The sequence below is a fragment of the Mus musculus genome, chromosome 19 (assembly GCF_000001635.26).
Source record: "Mus musculus strain C57BL/6J chromosome 19, GRCm38.p6 C57BL/6J".
NCBI lineage: Eukaryota > Metazoa > Chordata > Mammalia > Rodentia > Muridae > Mus > Mus musculus.
In genome coordinates, this window is record NC_000085.6 from 29,720,119 (window position 1) to 29,740,640 (window position 20,522).

General features: G+C 35.1%; 1 protein-coding gene across 16 annotated transcripts in view; it reads right to left on the reverse strand.

The window, feature by feature from the left end:
• The window catches only part of 9930021J03Rik (RIKEN cDNA 9930021J03 gene), a 92,147-nt gene that overhangs the window by 5,717 nt on the left and 65,908 nt on the right, over window positions 1–20,522 (reverse strand). For 7 of the 16 annotated variants that reach the window (XR_003952790.1, XM_017318194.2, XM_006527069.4 and 4 more), the window contains 3 exons: window positions 14,998–15,087; window positions 3,272–3,387; window positions 468–655 (listed from right to left, as the gene is read on the reverse strand). Coding sequence is in view for 11 of the 16 variants with exons in the window: in XM_017318194.2 (XP_017173683.1) it covers window positions 468–655; window positions 3,272–3,387; window positions 14,998–15,087 (394 nt within the window). In the remaining 5 variants the exon portion in view is untranslated. Of the gene's footprint in view, window positions 1–467; window positions 656–3,271; window positions 3,388–9,713; window positions 9,842–14,997; window positions 15,088–20,522 lie in introns of those variants that run through there. The other 9 variants (XM_017318195.2, XM_017318193.2, XM_030250938.1 and 6 more) reach the window with 3 other exon arrangements.

The window sequence follows — 20,522 nt, forward strand, 5'->3', positions numbered from 1 at the left end:
TGGTGAGTTAAAATGAGCCACATGCAGTGGAATCAATGGGTCCAGTTTCCCATACTTACTAGAATGATATGTTTACTTTGGTCTCAGTTGGCCAAGAACTTTGGCCACACCTCATTTAAAAAAAAAAATCCTCACAATCTTAATGACTTGTCAAATTCATTTACAGTATACTTTGCCAACAGAATTTTATGAGTAGTAACAATAAAAAGATAATCAATAAATTCCAAAGAGGTAACAGATTAGCAGTGCAGGATCTGTAACAAGCAATGACATACGTGTAACTTAGGTTTAGGCACTGGCTCCAGGAACTCTTAAAATTTAACAATAACTCCCAAGGATATAGATATTATTTCTTTAAAATATCAGACTTCCTCAATCACATTCACTGACTAGATCACCTTTTGCCTTCACAACAAACAAACAGCGGATTCTCTCTGTACTTCTATTTAGAAAGCTCGGATGCCTACCTGAGCCCTCCTGTTCTTTCTCCAGGGTGTCCAGAGGTTCTGCTGCATCTACAGACTTACTGACCTCGGCTTTAGGAGCCTCTCTCTCAGGGTTCCCTTCACACTCGTCAGTAGCCCATAGCTCTCTAGTGAACTGACCATGATCAGGCTGTCTTCGGAAATCATCATAGTCTTTCTTCAGGCGGCTCCTGAAATACACCAACATAATATGGAACTTCTGGAAGTTAAACTAATTTAGCATTTTAAACTAAATATTGAAATACTTTCAATTGTCATTAAACATTTTTTTGTGTGTTTTAAGTGTATCTAAATGTCTATTAGTTCAGTCTTGCTAATTATCCAAGAAGACAAAACATGATATAAGCTTCAGAAACATAAAGGCTACATCTTTAAATTTCTGAATAAAGTTTAAACACACCATCTCTCTTGAGGGCTGTGGTTAAACTATTTAAAAAAGGCAATAGATAACTAAAATTTTCTATCTGAATTGAAAAATGGGCCTGAGTCCCTGGCCTGGGGCCCAACAAGTAGCCTGGCCAACAAGCCCCAGGGATGGATTTGCATGTCATATACATGCTTGATTTGACATGAATTAGCAAAGAATAACTGTAAAACACATTTCCCTTTTTATCTATAAGATTAGAACAGAGAAACATCTATACAATGGTCGAATGCCATCCACTCTCAGCTACTGACTACCTGTATTTCATGGAGGATAACAATTGGAAAAATAGTTCATATGCTTACATCTTCGTCTTCAAACATCTTCATGTTCACATTTCCCACCTCTCTACCGATGTGAACATCCCCAATTACATGTACCTCCTCATGTCTACTTATTACTCTACTGTCATTCCTCCATTTAATCCAAAACAATTTATTAAAAAACAAAAATTTTTAATTAAAAAAAAAAAACCAATGCATTCTCTATACCCCAGTCTGTATTTCTTGGAGCTACCTCACTTCTCTATCCATTTGTGGCAGAGGTCACAGGAGTACTACTCTTCAGTTCCCCTCCTAATTCTCTTCTGTAGCTTCTTCCTCAACTCACCTAGTTTCTAAGACGCCTTTCTTCCTTGGTTATCCTTGTATCTTACTAAGCATTTTTCCAAAGCCTCTTTTCAAAGTGTCCTGTTCAACCACCTCCCTTACAAATGTCCACTGTCCATATAACTGTTACTAATCTCATGGCTTTAAATATAATCAATATTGGTAACTCCCAAATTTGTACCTCAAAACTAGTAATGCTCTTGATTACTTCTATAACTCACACTATACCTACTCACTACCACCAAGGAGATGTTTAGAAAGTATGTCAAACTTAATATGTTTAAGTCTGAACTAGTCAATCCCTCAAACCTGACTCTCCTTCAGTCACTCCTATCTCAGTTAACGGCACATCTATAATCACAGCTTTCTAGATAAAAAATTGTAGGCATGAGAATTTTACTCATGAATTTCTACTATATTAGCTACTTCATTCACTGCTGGGACAGAATACTTGATAGAAGCAACTTGAAGAAGGAAGGAGGGGTATATCTGTCTCAGTCTGAGAGTGCGTCATGGCAGCAAGAGCTGAAGTGGCTTGTTTCTTGTACCATCAGGAGAGGGATGAGGCCACAGGTCACGTCCCTTTCTCTTGTTTGTTCAGTCCAGGGTCCCCTCCATACTTAGGATGAGCCTTTCCATCTCAATTACCCTACTACAGAAAATTCCTTACAGATACCCCTTTCCACAGCATTTCAAAGTTCCACCAGGTCAACAACAGCATTAGCCCATCACAGACTCCATAGTAAAACATTTAGTCAAAAATTTCCAATCACTTCTTGTCATGTATGATACTACAAGCTACTCTCCTTCTAATTTTTTTTTTTTTTTGGGGGGGATAACTACTACACTATAACTAGTCCAACTGCTTTCATCTTTACAGTTAATTCAACAGCAGCTAGAGCAACTGCTTTAAAACTTAATGTCAGGTAGTTGCGGAGATGGTTCATATGGGTAAAGGTGCCTGCTACCAAGATTCACATGGTAGGAAGGAAACAATCAACTCCTTGCGCATTGTTCTCTGATCTCCACATGTACACCACGGCAAACACTAGTGTATTTTAGGCCACAGCCTATACCCAACCTTCACACACACAAAATCAATCAACCAACCAACTAACCAATCAATGTAAAAACAAAAACCTAACCAAACCAAAACAACTTAAGGTTAGAAATACAGCTCAGTGGTGTTTGCTTAGCCATGTGCAAAGATCTAGATTCAAGTTTCAGCATTGCTAGCAAGCAAGCAAGCCCAACAGAGAGGATAACAGCCGGTCTCTGTTAAAAACCTTTGGAAAACGTTTCATCTTGGTTAACAGAAACTCTTCAATTCCTGACCTGGCTACCTTTACCTTTTGTGTCCAACCACAATCTTATTCATCACTTTTCTTTGGCTATAACTGACTTTGTGCTTCCTGCATATACCAAATGTTTCTATATTTAGAGATTGTGCCCCTTCTACTCTGGTTTTCTCTCTAATGAGTGTTAGCTTATGCACTGCGAGTATACATATCAGCGTGTGCTTTATGAGGAAAAGTCTCAACAGGAACCTGAGACTCCCTTCCTCATGCTCTTTTCCACTAGCATTTATCACATCTGACTTTGTGTATTTCTTCCATTAGAAAGTAAATCACAGAGAGGTTTTTGTATTTGCTGAATTACAAATGAATGGAAAGAAATATAATGATCTTATTACATTTTCCCAAAATCATAAATGGGGACTTAGAATAAGTTATATACATCACAAAACTTGTTACCTGTTTCTCTGAAAAGCCTTCATTAACTTTGGTTCCCATGGTAGCAATTCATTTAAAAGGCGTATTAGTGTACTATGTAATTCTTTTACAGCTTGCCTCCGATGGTACCATTTGCCCTAAAAACATAAATTTTAAGAAGTAAATTCCTAAGACTTAATCTAAAGTCAATGTAAATTAAGTTTTATTCTCTAATAAAAACATAACAAAGTGCCAATAATTCATCAAAAATATTTTCCACAAAAATTTATAAAAAGAGGAAATATTTTATAAGAAATCTGAATGTTTAGTGACTTTCAATTCTATACCTGAAAACCCAAATACATATTATCTAAGTAGAAAAAACAAATTTAAAAATAATCTAATTATGTTAGTTGTAAATACCTTAACAAATCATTTACTAAATGTATGTAGTGTCTTGTGTTTAATCCCCAGTGCCAACATAGGCAGAAAAGAAAAAAAAAACCCTACCAACTAGATGAACAAAACAATGTAAAGGCACAAATATTTAAATACATTCATTAAATAAATATGGTATCATGTTGTAAAGTTTTAACTTCTAAGAGAGAGTAAAAAAGAGTTCCTACCTAATTACTTTACAATTACTTTAGTAGTTTCTAGCATAGAAAAGTAACTATAACAGCTAGCTGCTGTTTATCTCATGTGTTGAGATGTCTGTGTGTGTGCATGTGCAGGAGGCTGTAGAGACCAGAAGATAACATTAGGGCGCAAGTCCTCTTGCTTCTACAGCAAGCATTCGTACCCACTGAGATACCTTTCGAAGCCCAATCAACTAGACACTAAACTAAAATTAATTACTTATGTCCCTCTTATTTGCTAGTATTACATGGATTTTCTGTTCTCCCTCCCACTCCATCTATGTACACTGTATCTTTGTACGTCCACATCTGCTTGATTCTGATGTCCAAGCTCTTAGAACTGCACGACTACAACAAAGATTCTAATTCCTGCACTGGAGAGGAAGAAGCAGAGAGATCTGAGTGTGAGGCCAGCCAGGGCTAGATAGTAACATAGTGAGACCTTGGCTCAAGAGCAGAACAGAACAAGGAAATAAACAGCATCAAATAAACTCACGTGACATAGTTTATAAAAACCGTAAGTAAAGATATACCTCATCAACATATACACAATCATCTGATCACTACAGAAACAATACATTTAAGCACAATACTTAACTAATACATTCATGTATCATATAATTCATATGTGGAATTTCCAATGAAAGATACACAATTATATATTATAGATCACATTTAACATATCTAAAATCAGACTTCATTCTATAAGCAACTGTTGAGTTAATCTGCCCATATATACAAGAGTAAAGCCACTATCTATAGCAAAGGCATATTCTAAAGTTATACATGGAGTTTCCAATTTTTTTATATATACACACATGCACATACACAAAACCTTCACAATTTATAATGGCAATTCTGTAACTTTATAACATAGTCATTAATAGTACAACTTGACCAGAAACTTTCAATACTTTGAAGCAACAGAATATGTATTAACAAAAACACAAACAGCTATATTTCTTCCAAGATTTTTGAATCTTTTTAAAATTTTTTTTCTTTTTTAATTGGTTATTTTATTTACATTTTAAATGTTGTTCCCCTTCCTGGTTTTCCCTCTGCAAATCCCCCATGCCATGGCATCCCATCCCATTTCCCCTCTCCCCTGCTTCTATGAGGGTGCTCTCCCACATACCTACCCACCCACTCCTACCTCACCACCCTGGCATTCCCCTACACTGGAGCATCGAGCCTCCTCAGGACCAAGGGCCTCCCCTCCCACTGATGCCAGATAAGGCAATCCTCTGCTACATATGCAGCTGGAGCCATAGGTCCCTCCATGTGTACTCTGTGGTTGGTGGTTTAGTCTTTGAGAGCTCTGGGAGTCCAGTTAGTTGATATTGTTGTTCTTCCTAAGGATTGCAATCCCCTTCAGCTCATTCAGTCCTTCCCCTAACTCCTCCACTGGGGTCCCTGGGCTCAGTCTAATGGTTGGCTGCAAGCATCTGCATCTGGAGTACTGCTCAGCTATTAAAAACAATGACTTCAGGAAATTCTCAGGCAAATGGATGGAACTAGAAAATATCCTGAGAGAGGTGACCCAGTCACAGAAGAACACAAATGGTATGCACTCACTGATAAGTGGATATTAGCCCAGAAGATCGGAATATTCACGATACAACCCACAGACCATATGAAGCTCAAGGAGGAGGAAGACCAAAGTGTGAATGCTTCAATCCTTTGTTAGAAGGGGGAACAAAATAATTAAAGGAGATAGAGGGAGGGAGGGACCTGGGAGGGAGAGAGGAGGGGGAAGAAAAAAGGGAGGGGGCAGGATCAGGTGTAGGAGGGGACAGGGGAGAAGTACAGATGTCAGGAAATTGAACAGAAATATGTAGCAGTGATTCCGGGAATGGGGAACTGGGGGTAGTCACTAGAAAGTCCCAGATGCCAGGTAAACAAGAGGTTCCCAGGATTCAATGGGGATGACATTTGCCAAAACACCCAACAAAGGGGAGATAGTACCTGTAGAGACCATATCCAGTGGATAGGCACAGCCTCCAGTAGGGATGGGTCCACCCACCCATCTCAAAAATTTTAACCCAGAATTGTACCTATCTAAAGGAAAAGCAGGGACAAAGAATAGAGCAGAAACTGAAGGAAAGGCCATCCAGAGACTGCCCCACCTAGGGATCCATCCCACATGCAGACACCAAACCCAGACACTGTTGCTGATGCCAAGAAGTGCTTGCTGGCAGGAGCCTGTTATAGCTGTTCCCTGGGAGGTTCTGCCAGCACCTGACCAATACAGATGAGGATGCTCACAGCCAACCATCAGACTGCGGTTCTTGAATCTTAAAGGGAACTGTTTATTAGAAGAGTAAGAAAAGGTAGGATTATATATAGGCTGTGGAGACACCAAATTTGAACCTTTAGACATGTTAACTCATGTCTACAAATGATTTATTTTATGTGCATGAGTATTTGCCTGCATGTATATGAGTGCACATGTGAGTAATGCATGTGAAGCCAGAAGAAGGAGTAGGGCCTTCTGGGATTGAGTTTGAAGTGCTTGTGCACCTCCTTGTGGGAGGTGGTAAATGAATACAGGTCTTCTGCAAGAGCAACACGTATTATTAACTGAGGACAGTTAATATGGGATTTCCTACAACATAATGATTCTCAACCTTCCTAATGCTGTGACCCTTAATTCAGTTCCGCATGTTGCGGTGACTCCAACCATAAAATTATTGTTACTACTTCAAACTGTAATTTGGCTATTGTTATAAATCATAATGTAAATATTTGATATGCAGATGGTCTTATAAGACTCCTGTGAAAGGATCACTTGACCTCAAAAGGGTTGTGATCTACAGATTGAGAAACAATACTATAACTAAATAGTCCTGTTTTCTTTTCAAATGTATTATAAGAAAAGTCCAAGTAAGATCCAAGTAAGCAGTTAGTTATACCTTAAAATCACACTTTTTTCAAAAGAATTGGTGAAATAATATGAGGTGCTTATTCTAATCCATAAAGCAAAACTGTTAAACAGAATAAGAAATAGTTTTCATCTAGGACAGTCACACTTTTGGCTTAGAGACAGAATCTCACTGTTAGCCCTTTGACTAACTATGTAGCTCAGGCTAGTCTGGAACTTTTGAGCTTTCTGACTTAGCCCCCCAAGTGTTGTAACTACAGTTGCCAATTGTATACTCAGCAACTACTTAGTGGGAAAGTGAAATGGTGAGAGAACAAATAAAATTTCCTTAAACTTAAGGAATAAAGTTAAAGATGAAAGTAGAAAGAATATTCTCTCTGTGGTAAAATTCATTATTAAAAGGATTAAAAATCTTAAGAGAACAAGTGGGGATCACAAGTTAAAAAGGGACATCTGCAGAGCTAACCTGTCTTGCACAGGGGTTACAGGGTGGGAAATGTAGATGACATCAGTTAGGTCTATGCAGACAAGGAACAGGAAGGGTAGACTATGTATCTGGAAATCTTTATATTAAGACATTGCTGTAGTGGTGTCTGTGTTAAATTACTAAATTAATTTCTGCATTATAAGAGTTTAAAAATGACTAAGAAGATTTTACATTTAATTTTGATTAATTTAAAATTAACTAACATTTAGAAAATATACTACTGAACTAAAAGACTACAAGGAACTGAACTTAAATGATTCATCAGAGAACAGATTTATACCTTTCATACAACTGCCTTACCCATTAACCTGTTTTGAAATACCTATGGTCTTCTATCATAGAAAATTAATAAAATGTATAAAACTATAAAAGCTATGATGTCTCCAGTGAAAGGAAACACGCACGCCCATGGGAATGTGAATCTATAGTCTTGAGGTGACTACAAGAGCAGAATCATGGCTCGCACTGGCATCTAAGGTAAGTTTTCACTCCACCACTCAGATGGGGGAAACTCATAGCTTTATGTGTTATCCCGTTCAGACTGATACTTACAGTCCAAATGCAATTAAAATAATAACATTCTGTACCTCATACCACTGGTGCTAGGGACTGAGTTGTGAGCCTTGTGCTTTACTACCAAGCTTCAGTCCTTATACTGTTGCTATCTACTGAGTGCTGACTTCACTTTCACACTGTGCAGTGGAACTAGTACAAGAGGCATAAATATTATTCATTTTTATAAGCAATTAGTAACAATTTACTTTACCTTTGGTCCAATAAAAACAATCTACTTCAAATCAAACAGATAACTGTGTTTAAACTAAGTAAATAACCAAAAGACAAGAATAGCTTTCTAACTGATTAATAACTTTATTGATGAGAAAAACCCAATTTTGATATTTCTTCCAAGATGGATTTATTAAAAAGGGCATGCCTTTCCAGAAGAAAGATGTCTAAAGTCAGCTTGGAAAATACTTGTAAAATGGAATATACTCTCTTTTCAAGACATCATGCTGTTGTCTCTCCTGGTCCCTGCAAAACCAATCTCTAAAGAAGTATAAATAGATTATATTGTGCAGACACTTTTGCAAAATCAAAAGCATAATAGTAATTAAAATAGGGACATATTTTAAAACTGAATTTAAAACAAAGGAAACATCAACTACTTGGCACAAGCCTGTACTCCTAGCACTTAAGTTGGAGGCAAGAGGATTGCTGCAAGTTTCAGGCCAGCCTGGGCTACAGAGTGTGTTTCAAAAGAAAAAAAAAAAAAACAGAGGACTCCTTTACCTTTATTAATGTAAATTTTACTGATTATTTTTAAAAGAAAGGCAAATTCTTCATGTGTATTGATTATAGAACTAAAAATAAAACTGTTAAACAGAAGGATCAATAGAATGGATTGGTATTTGGGGCAACTACTCAGGTGCTACAGTGCTAGAGCACTGCTAAAAATGTATTTAGTGTATTATTTAATATGTAACACATATAATCTGATTTTAAAACAAGTAAGTGAACACAGGGAAATTTAACCCTTTTTTTAAAATCATCAGAATCTTGACCATTTTCAGGGATTAAAAAGTTTAACAATAAATTCAAATGCATTATATAAATTTAGTATTACGAACATTTATTAATGGTTAATTTAATAAAAACAGAGTAGTAGTAGTATTTTTTTAAAAAGATTTATAAATAAGTACACTGTAGCTGTCTTCAGAAATACCAGAAGAGGGCATCAGATCCCATTACAGATGGTTGTGAGCCATCAGGTCTTTACTGGGAATTGAACTCAGGACCTCTGGAAGAACAGCCAGTGCTCTTAAGCGTTGAGCCATCTCTCCAGTCCAAGTGATTTTTAAAAAAAGATTTATTAATTTTACTTTAGGTGTGTTTTGCTTGCATGTATGTATATGTACACTATGTGTGTACTTCATATCCAAGGAGGTCAGAAGATGGCACTGGGTCTCCTGGAATTAGCTACGGTGGTATGGAACACCATGTTGATGATGGGAATTGAATCTGGTCCCTCTGCAAGAACAACTGCTCTTAATCACTGAGCCATCCTTCCAGACCAAGAGTAGTATTTTTTTTTTATGAATAGATTATAAACTTTAACATGAAAAATGAATTTCGAGCATTCAACAGAAAAACAAAAGCTAATAGCCTAAATTTGCAGCTTACCTTTCACTGCTTCTCATCCAATGTCCACAGCATCTGCAGATTGCCAGCTCCCTTTGTATGACATTAAAACCCATGGAGTTTTAAAATGACCCTCTGGGGAATATTATTAAAAGAAGCTGATCTATGGTCACAAGGTAAGTCCTTTATTATATTATGCAGTTTTATAAGTTTTTTGAGTATAATACACCAGTAACCTAAGGAATCATGAGGAAAGAAACAAACTTACAAAACTACACAATACTGTAAAATGAAAACCTGCATCTTAATGAATGTGAAATGAGCATGGGGGAAACTTACCTCGTAACTAAAGAACAACTCCATCCTGCTGTAGAAGTCTGGGATGGGTTTGACAATGCCAGCTTAACACTGGCTAGGGTGCTGCAAAGAGGGAGCTGGCAATCTACTAATGCTGGGGACATTGGAACCTAAGGGGGAAAACAAATAAATCCTACGTTTATTAAGTATCTCATCATCATGGATATGTCTGCACATTAATACATTCAGATGTTCTGTAAAAATACTTACTCAAACCATCCTTTTAAATAAAGATTTTCTTGCACTGTTGTATGTAATCAAAACAGGTTATTAGGAATCATATAATAAGAAAGTTAAAGATTATATATTAATACAACATAATTTTTTTAAATTGAGAAAGTATTGTAAAAAAGAAAATTTTATTATGTTGTAGGTGATGTTATGTTGTTATGTAAAATGTAAATACATTACATTTTACCCTTTGAAAAATTACATAGCAAAAAAATTGGCAAGTACAGTAAAGCATGAATGCTGCTTTCCAGCATGCTTCTGCTTACAAATACTCGCACATGGAAAGGAACATGGACCACAAGACAAGGGACTTGTATCACAGGCCTTTCTCACCACAGACAGAAATCCGATGATGGAAAAGAATTGCCAACTTCTCATTTCAAGAAAAGTGAGAATAATTGTTATAGTTCAGTAGATCCCTGATGATCAATGATGGCTCATATAAAACTAAATGCAATTTGAAAGTGGCTTGCAAAGAATGTAAATTCATATGAATGGAAACAGCACAAATAAAATTTAAAATTATTTTAGCTGGGTTTGGTGGTGAACTCCTTTAATCTCAGCACTGGGAGGCAGTGGAAGGAGGATCTCTGAGTTCAAGGTCAGCTTGGTCTACAGAGTGAGCTCCTGGACAGCCAGGGCTACACACCTTGACTTGAAAAACCAAACCAAATCAGCAAAACCTATGTTAATAAACTAAAGTCTAAGCAATAGCAAATAAAAAATTAATACTACATCTAGTAAGAAACTGCCTCCACATTTCCATAGTCCTGCTTATTCTGTTTAGGAGATAAAATAACACTGTGACCGTATTGTTAAACAGTCCCTTTCGAAAAAGTGCTAGTTTTGATAATACAGTAAAATGACTGCACAGTACTAGAGAAAAAGTTACAAAAGTATTTTAACATTGCCAGGTGAGCCAGGTGTTGGTGGCGCACGCCTTTAATCCCAGCACTCAGGAGGCAGAGGCAGGTGGATTTCTGAGATCGAGGCCAGCCTGGTCTACAGAGTGAGTTCCAGGACAGCCAGGGCTGCAAAGAGACCCTGTCTCAAAAAAACAAACAAACAAACAAACAAACAAACAAAAAACCACACACACCAAAACATTGCCAGGTGAAACTCTCTCTAACACTCTCACTAGTTTTCACTTACGTCTCATGTTGAATGTCTCTATCACCGTCTGCTGTACTTCTAAATAAGCATTAAGATCAGTACAAAAGCACACTGTGGTGTAAACAGTTACCACTGTGATACATCACTGCTTTGTACAAACAAACACCTGGGTGGCAGGTCATATTCCTAGTGAGTGAAGAGCGCATTCTTCACTATAGGAAAAAACATAGACTTTAAAAAATATCTTATGTTAAATCTATACATGAATTTTTGCTTAAAGGCAGATGCCTCTTTGAACAAACTATGACAAAGCATAAATTGGGCAAATAATGAAAAAACAGGTTCACTTTTTTTCAAAAAAAGAGCGATAAAAATCTTCCATTTTTTACTACTTAGAAGGCAATATGTCTAACAAATTTCAAATACAGCAAGACTGAGTAAATGTATTAAAACATTCATGCTCTTAACTTCCAGGAAGACTAAAACATTTCCTAGACTAAAAGAATGTTTTCCAAATAACTCAGCAGAATGGAAATTTATCTCAACTAAAGTCACAAGAACACAAGCAGCAAAAAATAGGATTCCTCTTTGAGAATACTAAAAACTCCTCTAGCCTAAATTATGATTGAGAAAAATTAAAAGATCTTGTCAGACTATGTTTCTCTCCGTCTCAACCAGATGCCTTACTTTAGACAAAGCTGAGGCAGTTGTAAGTGCAGAGTGGCAGAATCCATAGGAAACAATCTGGATTTATATATAACCTTCTATTGTAATTAACAGTTTGATGGCAAAATCTGAGATATTTTTAAAAGTCTTTTAAATTTAACTATGAAGTGCTCTATAATATAAACTCTGGTAATTAGAAAACAAAAATAACCTTGTAAATGCAACGTTGGCTGGATAGAGAATGGAATTGGTTTTTTTTTTTTCTACCCCCAAAGCAAAGTCACATGTATTTCAGGCTGGCTTCAAGCCCACTATGTAGTTAAAGATAACCTGGGCCTTCTGGCCCTCCTTCCTTTCCTCTACTGCTAGGGTTACAGGGATGTAGAACATACTTGGCCTTTCTTATTTGTTAGAAAAGGTATTTGGAAAAACCCCAGAGAGAAGAAACTCTCTGAAACAGCGAGGTGTTTATTAATGAATTAAATCAATATCCCATGTACTATTTTTAACTTTAGTAAAACTTATGGGTAACTAAACATTTACATCTTCTTTGTTATTCATTGTAAAAAAAATGAAAATCAATATTAAATGGAAGAAATGTTTTGATTCTAAATACTATGTTAGTCCTGATAATAAACCTCTTGAGGGATAAATATTAATCTTCACTCATCTTGCCATAGCAAAGGAAGCCCACGAGGTGAGAGCTGTGTCACAGCAACTATCTCTATCATCTAGTCCACACATTTTATTTAAAAAATAAAAAAGCTTCCCTACAATGGTGTTCACTGTAAATCCCATTCTAATCAGTATCAACTCGTGCAAATACATGACCACAATAAGAAGTGATGACCAACAGACAGCCTGACAATGAGGAAAAAAAGAAAACAGACTAAAAGCAAACATACCAAAATAACCCTTCAAAATTTATGGATGAATATTAATTAGAGCAAGTAATAGCAACAGATTTTATAATAAAACAACTGATATTCATAACTGATCACTGAGTCAATCAGAGAGGTTTAAATTATGCTCAGTAGGGGGCACAAAACATCATTAAATGATAAAAATAAGGATTTCTGATAAAATGTATGTTTACTAAAAAAAATCTGTTAAGTAGAGCATCTTACTCTTAGATGCTATCAAACAAATACAAGGTTAACTTCTGTAATTTACACAGATCACCGTCAACATCAGATTTTGTAAAGGAAATAGGTATGTGTGGGGAGAGAAAATTCTAAAATCAAAACCGGTCACTTGCACTGGCTAAGACAATTGTTTATGTAAACTATCCTTTAGATAGTATCAGCAGGGGAAATGCTTTACATCCTATTGGTACTTCAGTAAAATTATCCCTGGTAAAGTACAGTTTCAAGAACCCAATTTCTTCAAGAATGGAAACATCAAAAACAACCTGTAATAACAAAGGACATGAACAAGTTTGGAGACACAAAATATAATCCATCAAACTCTACATAGCCTCAAACTTCCTAATAACCCTACTCTCAAAGACTACAGTGGCACGAACCCTTAGTTCATTTCTTTAATTTGTTTTCTACTTCATCCTATGAAGGAAGGCAATATGCTTATACTGCAGTTCCACTTCACTAGGATGGCTTTGCAGAAAATCTTGAGGGTCTGCAAAAATTTTTCTCCTGTAATATGTGCTCGCTATGCTTAAGTCAACTATGCTTAAAACTATGCAGTAGGAACAAAATTTGTATCATATAAAGTAATGTTTAAGTGTAGTATTTATGGGCTGAGCGATTTACAGAAGTCTACTTAGTTATGAAACATGAAAACAATAGCTCCTGTAAAACTATCATTTATGCTGATAAATGATAATAAAAATGATAATCCTTCCCTACTAAAGAATCAGCCTTTTATGGACATAAAATACTAAAATAAGATGAAAAAAACCCTTTATGGCTGAAAATATTATCACATAATTTTTTTGGTATAGAACATATTACTGTAGTAAATTTTAACAAAACAGCCTTCCACACCACGAGACTTCCCAGATACATAAAGTACATATGAAAACAAAGGTTTCAACTATTTTTAAATGGAGGTATTTCTGAAATGTTTTCCTACTTTCTGATGATATACTAACCATATGGTTTATCTTGTTAACTGGTGACTAGAGTGTTTTGTTTTGAGATGGTCTCACTAGGTAGTGCTGACTGGCCTGGTTCTCACTATGCAGACCAGGCTGGCTTTGAACTCAGACATTCTTTTAGCACTGCCTCCCTGAACGCTGCTATTAAAATCATGCCCCACCACACGTGGCTGACGACTAATATGAACATTACCTCACCTCTAGGACCACAGTGATCCTCTCAGATGTATCATATGATAGACTCTGAAATGCTTAAGGTCTTTCCATTCTTTGCAGTAAGGCAGGACTGAAGTTTCTGATACTTAAGCCTAATCTCTTCAAAGTACTTCCAATATATCATTCTTAACAGTATGTAAAATGGTTACTACTAACCTGCTGAGTCACTTATATTTTATAGTATCTGTATTAATAAGTTCTAGGCACAAAGCAAGTGGTTTCATGAGAAAACAGTTTATTTTAATGACTGATTTTCTTAAACGTTTGATACCTTCTCCCTATACTTATTGGTATATGATTGTGTTTCCGATATGACATAAATGCTAGTTAAGTAGCTGCTATCTATTTATAATGAACAACGCAGAGCACTTTACCAAGTGAGAGCATGTATATAACATGTTCATATATATAATATAGCCTCTTTGGAACAATGAAAAATTCAGGAATTTAATTGCTCAATTATTGTTAAGACCTAGAGTAAAAACCTTAAAAGCCTTCTGTCTGGTAATGGTTCTTTTAGAAGTCATCTTGGTAGAAATAAACAAAGGGGCCTGATTATATTTGTTTAATACTACATATGATTAAGTTTGTTGCTATGTAATAGCCTTGCATTAAAGATACATAATCAAGGGTACACAGTATCTTAAAAGCTACCAGTTAGAAACAATACTATATGGATAATATCTAAGACTATACCTGTTATAAACCAGGCAAAGAAAATTAATCTTCTTGCCCCAATACCATCTTTTTGTACTAAAATTGAAAATTAGACCACACAGGAGAAATGAAAGAAACAATGCTTCTATTCTTAATTGTAAATTTTCATGTAATTAGGAGAACAAGATTTTTAAAAACTTTGGGAAAAAAGCAGGAATGAATTTTAATGCTGACAATAGTAGACAGAACTTTTGGATAAACACCTACCGATTTTTTTCTACTGTTTTCCAGATCTTTGAGTTCATTCTCGATTTTTGTGATTAATTCCCTGAGTTCATCAAGATTAGTGCAAATAAGCTAAAACAAAACACAAAAACACAGCTTGATAACACATAATATAAAACACCCAAAATGTGGTAACAGAATTATTTAACATATACTGAAATTAAAACTATTTCTCCACAATAATAAAAGCAAGGAAAGCTCTATGGTTAATATATGAGATATTTACTTGTTATGATGTAAGAACTTCAGGCTTTATAGAAAATGTGCTAAAGTTTCACACTGGCAGTCTCTTCCTACATCCCCACCGCTACATTTGTGTTATGGTCCTGAACTTCCTTAGTAGCATTAACTTTCAGCCTAGAATGACAAAGATCTGGAAACTCATTAGATTTTATAGATTACTGAATCATCTGTAAGAAAGAATCCCACCAGGCAGTCTCCGAGCAGGTGAAATACAAGCCTGCAAGTGGCCATTATCCTTTTGCCGTCAGGTTTGCAACCTAAACAAACTAAGTTGCTGCTGCTGGCAGTTGTGCTAAAGGAGAACTAAAAATATGTACAATATATTCAAAGATAGGAACACAGTTAAGTACATATTCTTGCCATGCCTTTAATAATTTTGACTGTTGCTTTTTTTTTTTTTTTTGTTTGAGAAAGGGTGTTATATATAGCTCTGGCTTGTCTCAAACTTTGCATGTTCTTGCTCAGTCATCAAGTGCTTGATTTCAGACCTGTGCCACCCAGCCCAACTGAGCTTAACAGGTTTTAATTAAAACGTTTCTTTTTTTTTTAAATAAAAACATTTTTTACAAAGCAGTATCTTTTTCCTTCTATAATTGTGTGGCTCATTTTATTTTACTTTGGTTAACACTGGCAAGTGACCAAAATGATAAATTCTTACCTATTGACTGACCTAGCTTGGCTTAACTAAAGTTTTATAAACTGAAGATTAAGAAATACTAACAAAAATACTAGTTATTCCATATGGTTCCTGTAAAATTATATTGTGTTTGTTCAGTGAGTTTAATACATTTAACCATTTCCTAAAATAATTTAAGCAATTTAAGATCACTTATTTTTTTTAAATGAAACAGAAAATTTAAAAGCAAAACTACATCTATGTAGACAAAAAATTTCAGATCCAAGAAAATCTTGTGATGTTTATACTGTATAATTTAAAATATGCTATAATCACAGGCTGGAGACATAGTTCAGCAGTTAAGAGCACTTAGTGCTTTTCCAGAGGTCTGGAGTTCAATTCCCAGCAACCATGTGGTGGCTTACAACCATCTGTAATGGGATCTGATGCCCATTTCTGGTGTGTCTGAAGATAGCTACAGTGTAGTCATATACATAAATTAAATAAAATATGCTATATACTTATAAATTATCACTAACCTTTATCAATGTGCTTATTACATCCATTAATATAAAGTTACTGTTTTCGTAAAAAGTGCACATTCTTTCATTAGAAAATCAGACGAAAGTAACAAGCAAAGTGCATCGCCAAGATAACTGCTAGTTATTATTAAGTAATTAAAAATAAGAGACAGAAATTGCTTTAAATTAGACTAAAACCTTAAGAAAATTATATATATATACATATATATTACATGTATTTATCTGTAAAAATGGCAAAATGGTTCAACCTAAGAGATTAAGAAAAATTATCACATGTTATACCATAATTAGTATTAAAAATTACTTATTAGAAATATCTGAAAACTTCAAATTTATTGATAAAGCAGGGCAAGTAAATAGTTAAATAATCCAAATTAAACAATTTTAGGACTGGGGATGTACTCAGTGGTAGAGTACTTGCAAAACACAAAAACAAAAGTAACTTCAGAGTAGAAAATATTACACAGAATTATAGTAGGAGAGTATAACTGATAATTATTAGAAATCACATAGTCTAATTTGCGAAATCTGGTTATGAAAGAAACGCTGATGGTCAAAGAGTAGACTGGTCAACTAGGTAAGAACATGTACAGCTAGGTAGCATTTTCAGCCTCTAGTCTATCTATGAAGCCACAGAGCAACATCAGCTCTCCAGTGGGTTTAATGAGTACTCACTGGCGACTTAAACTTCTTTGCCCTTCAGTCTGTTGTTATTTCTGCTTTGTCATATTTGTCCTTTTCCACTGAACTTGGTGTATTGGTTAATATCCTAGCATAGATTTTTATTTTCACTTACCTATGGCAAGTCCCACAGTAACTTTCCTTAAATTCTAGGTATCTCACTTAAAATGATAAGAGCATGTTTTAAATCCCGACAAACTAAACACATCCTAAAAGCTTGAAAGATCTTTCAATTCTCAGTTACTCATGACATAAACTACTAATTATATTCCATCTGCTGTAAAACAGCTGAGGCCAAAGCATTAAAAGCTATATGAAGTAACACCTCTAAGTGGCTTACCTAGCTAATAAGCTGTGATAAATCAAGTCTTCTCAAATTTCAGTGTGCATATACAGCAGGGGAACCTTGATAGTTTTGGATTTATTATGTTTCACATATGACAAGTTTATAGTTATAGTCAGTGGATCGCACTTTTGAGTAGTCATGTACTTAATGGCTGTGTTTTATAAACTAGCACAGCTACTGAGAAACTGAAATATTCTGGTGTTAGGTAGCTAATGAAAATAAAAACTCACAATTAATTTCCAAGTTTAGGGAGTGGGATATTTTTAGGATAATGTTCTTAAAGTAAATTTCCTTACTTAAGTCCTACGTGTAATTTTTAAAAACGAGGATCAGAATATTTTTAGTGATATTTATCTTGACGGTACATTAAAATAACTCAAATATCTATATAATAATTTACAACCGTTGTTGTGGAGATAGGATCTCACTACACAGTGCACGATGCCCTCAAAATTATGTAGCTGAGGCTAGTCTTAGCCTTCCAGGCGCTGGGGTTACAGATATGTGCTATTACAACCAGGCTTGGCTTATACTCTTAGTATGCAAACATAGTCTTCATATTTTTATATACCTAATGCATGCCTATTATACAATACACAAAATCATGCAAAGCTATCACAAAATTCTGTAGTAGAAACAATTTGATTTATGCCAACTGTATGTCTCACATAACTCAATTCCTTCTTTTAAGAATGAAGTCTTCAATTTCAAGTGATAATTCTATTAAAACTAGAATCAACACAGTAAAAATTCATTTTTGTAGGCAGAATAAATACAATAGTAGGAACAAAGAAAAGCATCTCATTAAGTCCTTTTCTTGTCAGTATTAATTTCAAAAGCGCTGCTGAGGCACAGGGCCTCCTGGGTTGGAAAGAAAGACTGAGCTGCTGGGATTCCGTCTAGGCCAGACCACACCCCGAACCTCTCCTTCATACACCAGAGGCTACTACTGCCCTTCCTTCCCAGGGGGAACCTAAGAGAGATACTTGACTGAATCAAGACCGAGCCTCAACCAGTTTACACACGAAAGGGACTGAAATGAGGTAACTTGGTTTGTGGCTTAGAGCAGGCTAACAGGTGCATCTTCAATGGACACATAAGAACTAAAAGCAGCATATGAAGTGACCGAGATGACGCATTGGTAGAAGAGACTACAGAATTCTAAACTCCTCTACTAGACCATATGCTGAGGGCTCTTTCTAAACAAAAGAGAAACATTTAAAAACAAGCAACAATTCAACACAGTTTTAGGACAAAATTCATTATTATTTTCACTGACAGTATTAAAATGCTGTCTCTTTGACTAAAAAATTATACATGAATGTATGTATTAGGGAAAGGAAAGGACTATGTAAGTAAAAGAATCTCATGACCATATCTCAGAGAATTACATAATAAAAATTTCCTTATAACTTCAATCACTAAAATCATGCCATTTTGGTAGATCCACACTAGGTTTGAAAAATACTTCCAAATAAGGCAAAATAAAAACTGTAGGTCATATTTTAAAAGCAAAGGGGAAATCATGGTAAAAAGTAAAAATAATTATGTTCAAACAAAATGAGTCATTCTCACTACCATCCTAATAAAAGGTCCTACAATTATAAAATCTGTAACTATAACACAAACTATAGGATATAAATTATAAATCTACATAGTATTCAAACAAAATTATATTAATAGTTGTTAAGACTATGCTAACAGGAAATTACATATTTCTTATGGTCACCATGCCACAACAGCAAGGACAATAGTAACAATAAAATATTCAGTTGACATGAAAAAAATTCTAAAAACCAAGTTAACAAAATATGTAACAATACTATGTAATTAAACATGTTCTTCTAATGCCTTAATTAAATAAAATTGAAAAGTTTTAAAGAGGTTAAAAAAAATCTCGATTTATAAATTAAAAAAAACCTAAGTTGAAATTATGTAATTTAAGAAGTAGCAATTAAAATATGACTTAATCTATAGACCTTTATAACATAGGAAAGTTAAAAACTTATTTGAACTTTAGTCTCAATTTGTTTTATGAAGATATACTTAACCCATAGAATGAATCACATGTATAGATCAGATGCCAAGTACATAATCATTAAAAAAGTATTTTGTGTGTATTTGTATGTGGTGGGATTACCAATGAAAAGAAAAAAACATGGTAAGGCCACTTAATTATATGTCTAAATGACTACCAAGTATGGGAGTGCCTATGGAGGCCAGAAGGTGGCACAAGATGCTGTGGAGCGGGAGTAGCAGGCACTTGTGAGCCACATGACATAGGCGCTGTGAACTTCTGGAAGAACAGCAAGTGCTCTTAACTGCTGAGCCACTTCTCCAGTCCCTACTCATTAAAATGCTAAGAAATTATTTTGACTACTTTCTAATTGTGTGTGTGTGTGTGTGGATGTGCATGTTGGGTACAAGTGCCTACAGAGGTTGTAGGCACTAGCACTAACTAGATCCTCTGGAGCTAAGCTGCAGGCAGGCAGTTCTGAGCAGCCCGATTTAAGTGCTGGAAATTCAACTCAGATCCTCTCTCTGAAAGAGCTCACTAATGGACCATTTTCCCAACTCCTCTTTAATTATTTTTAAAAATGTAGAATTTACTGGGACTTGACACATCAAGTTAAAAAATACTTTCTAACTTAATTTAGCACAAAAGGAGAATTTATATACTATTACACGTCCCAAATACTGAACAAAAAACAGCTCTTGGGGGCAATCAACTTTATTAGGAAAAATGACATTTAGTTTTGAGTCTAAAAGTCTTTATATTACAAAATAAAAAAAATTGTAACTGTTAAATTTGATACAAAACTTAATATTCTAACCATCTAAATTAAAAATATTCTCTATTTTTGCAGTTAATGCTGATAAAAAATAAATCCCACAATTCTGCTGATATGCCACTGTATACAAATTAAAATATTAGTGTAAGGAAGTCTAAGTTTTCATTCTGTGGGTCATGTGTATTATTTGTTTTTTCACTTTAAAATTCTTACAAGTTCCCACCATGTGCTATTTTAATATGACCAGATCCAAGGCTTATTTAATGTCCTAAGTAGCTGGAAAAGTG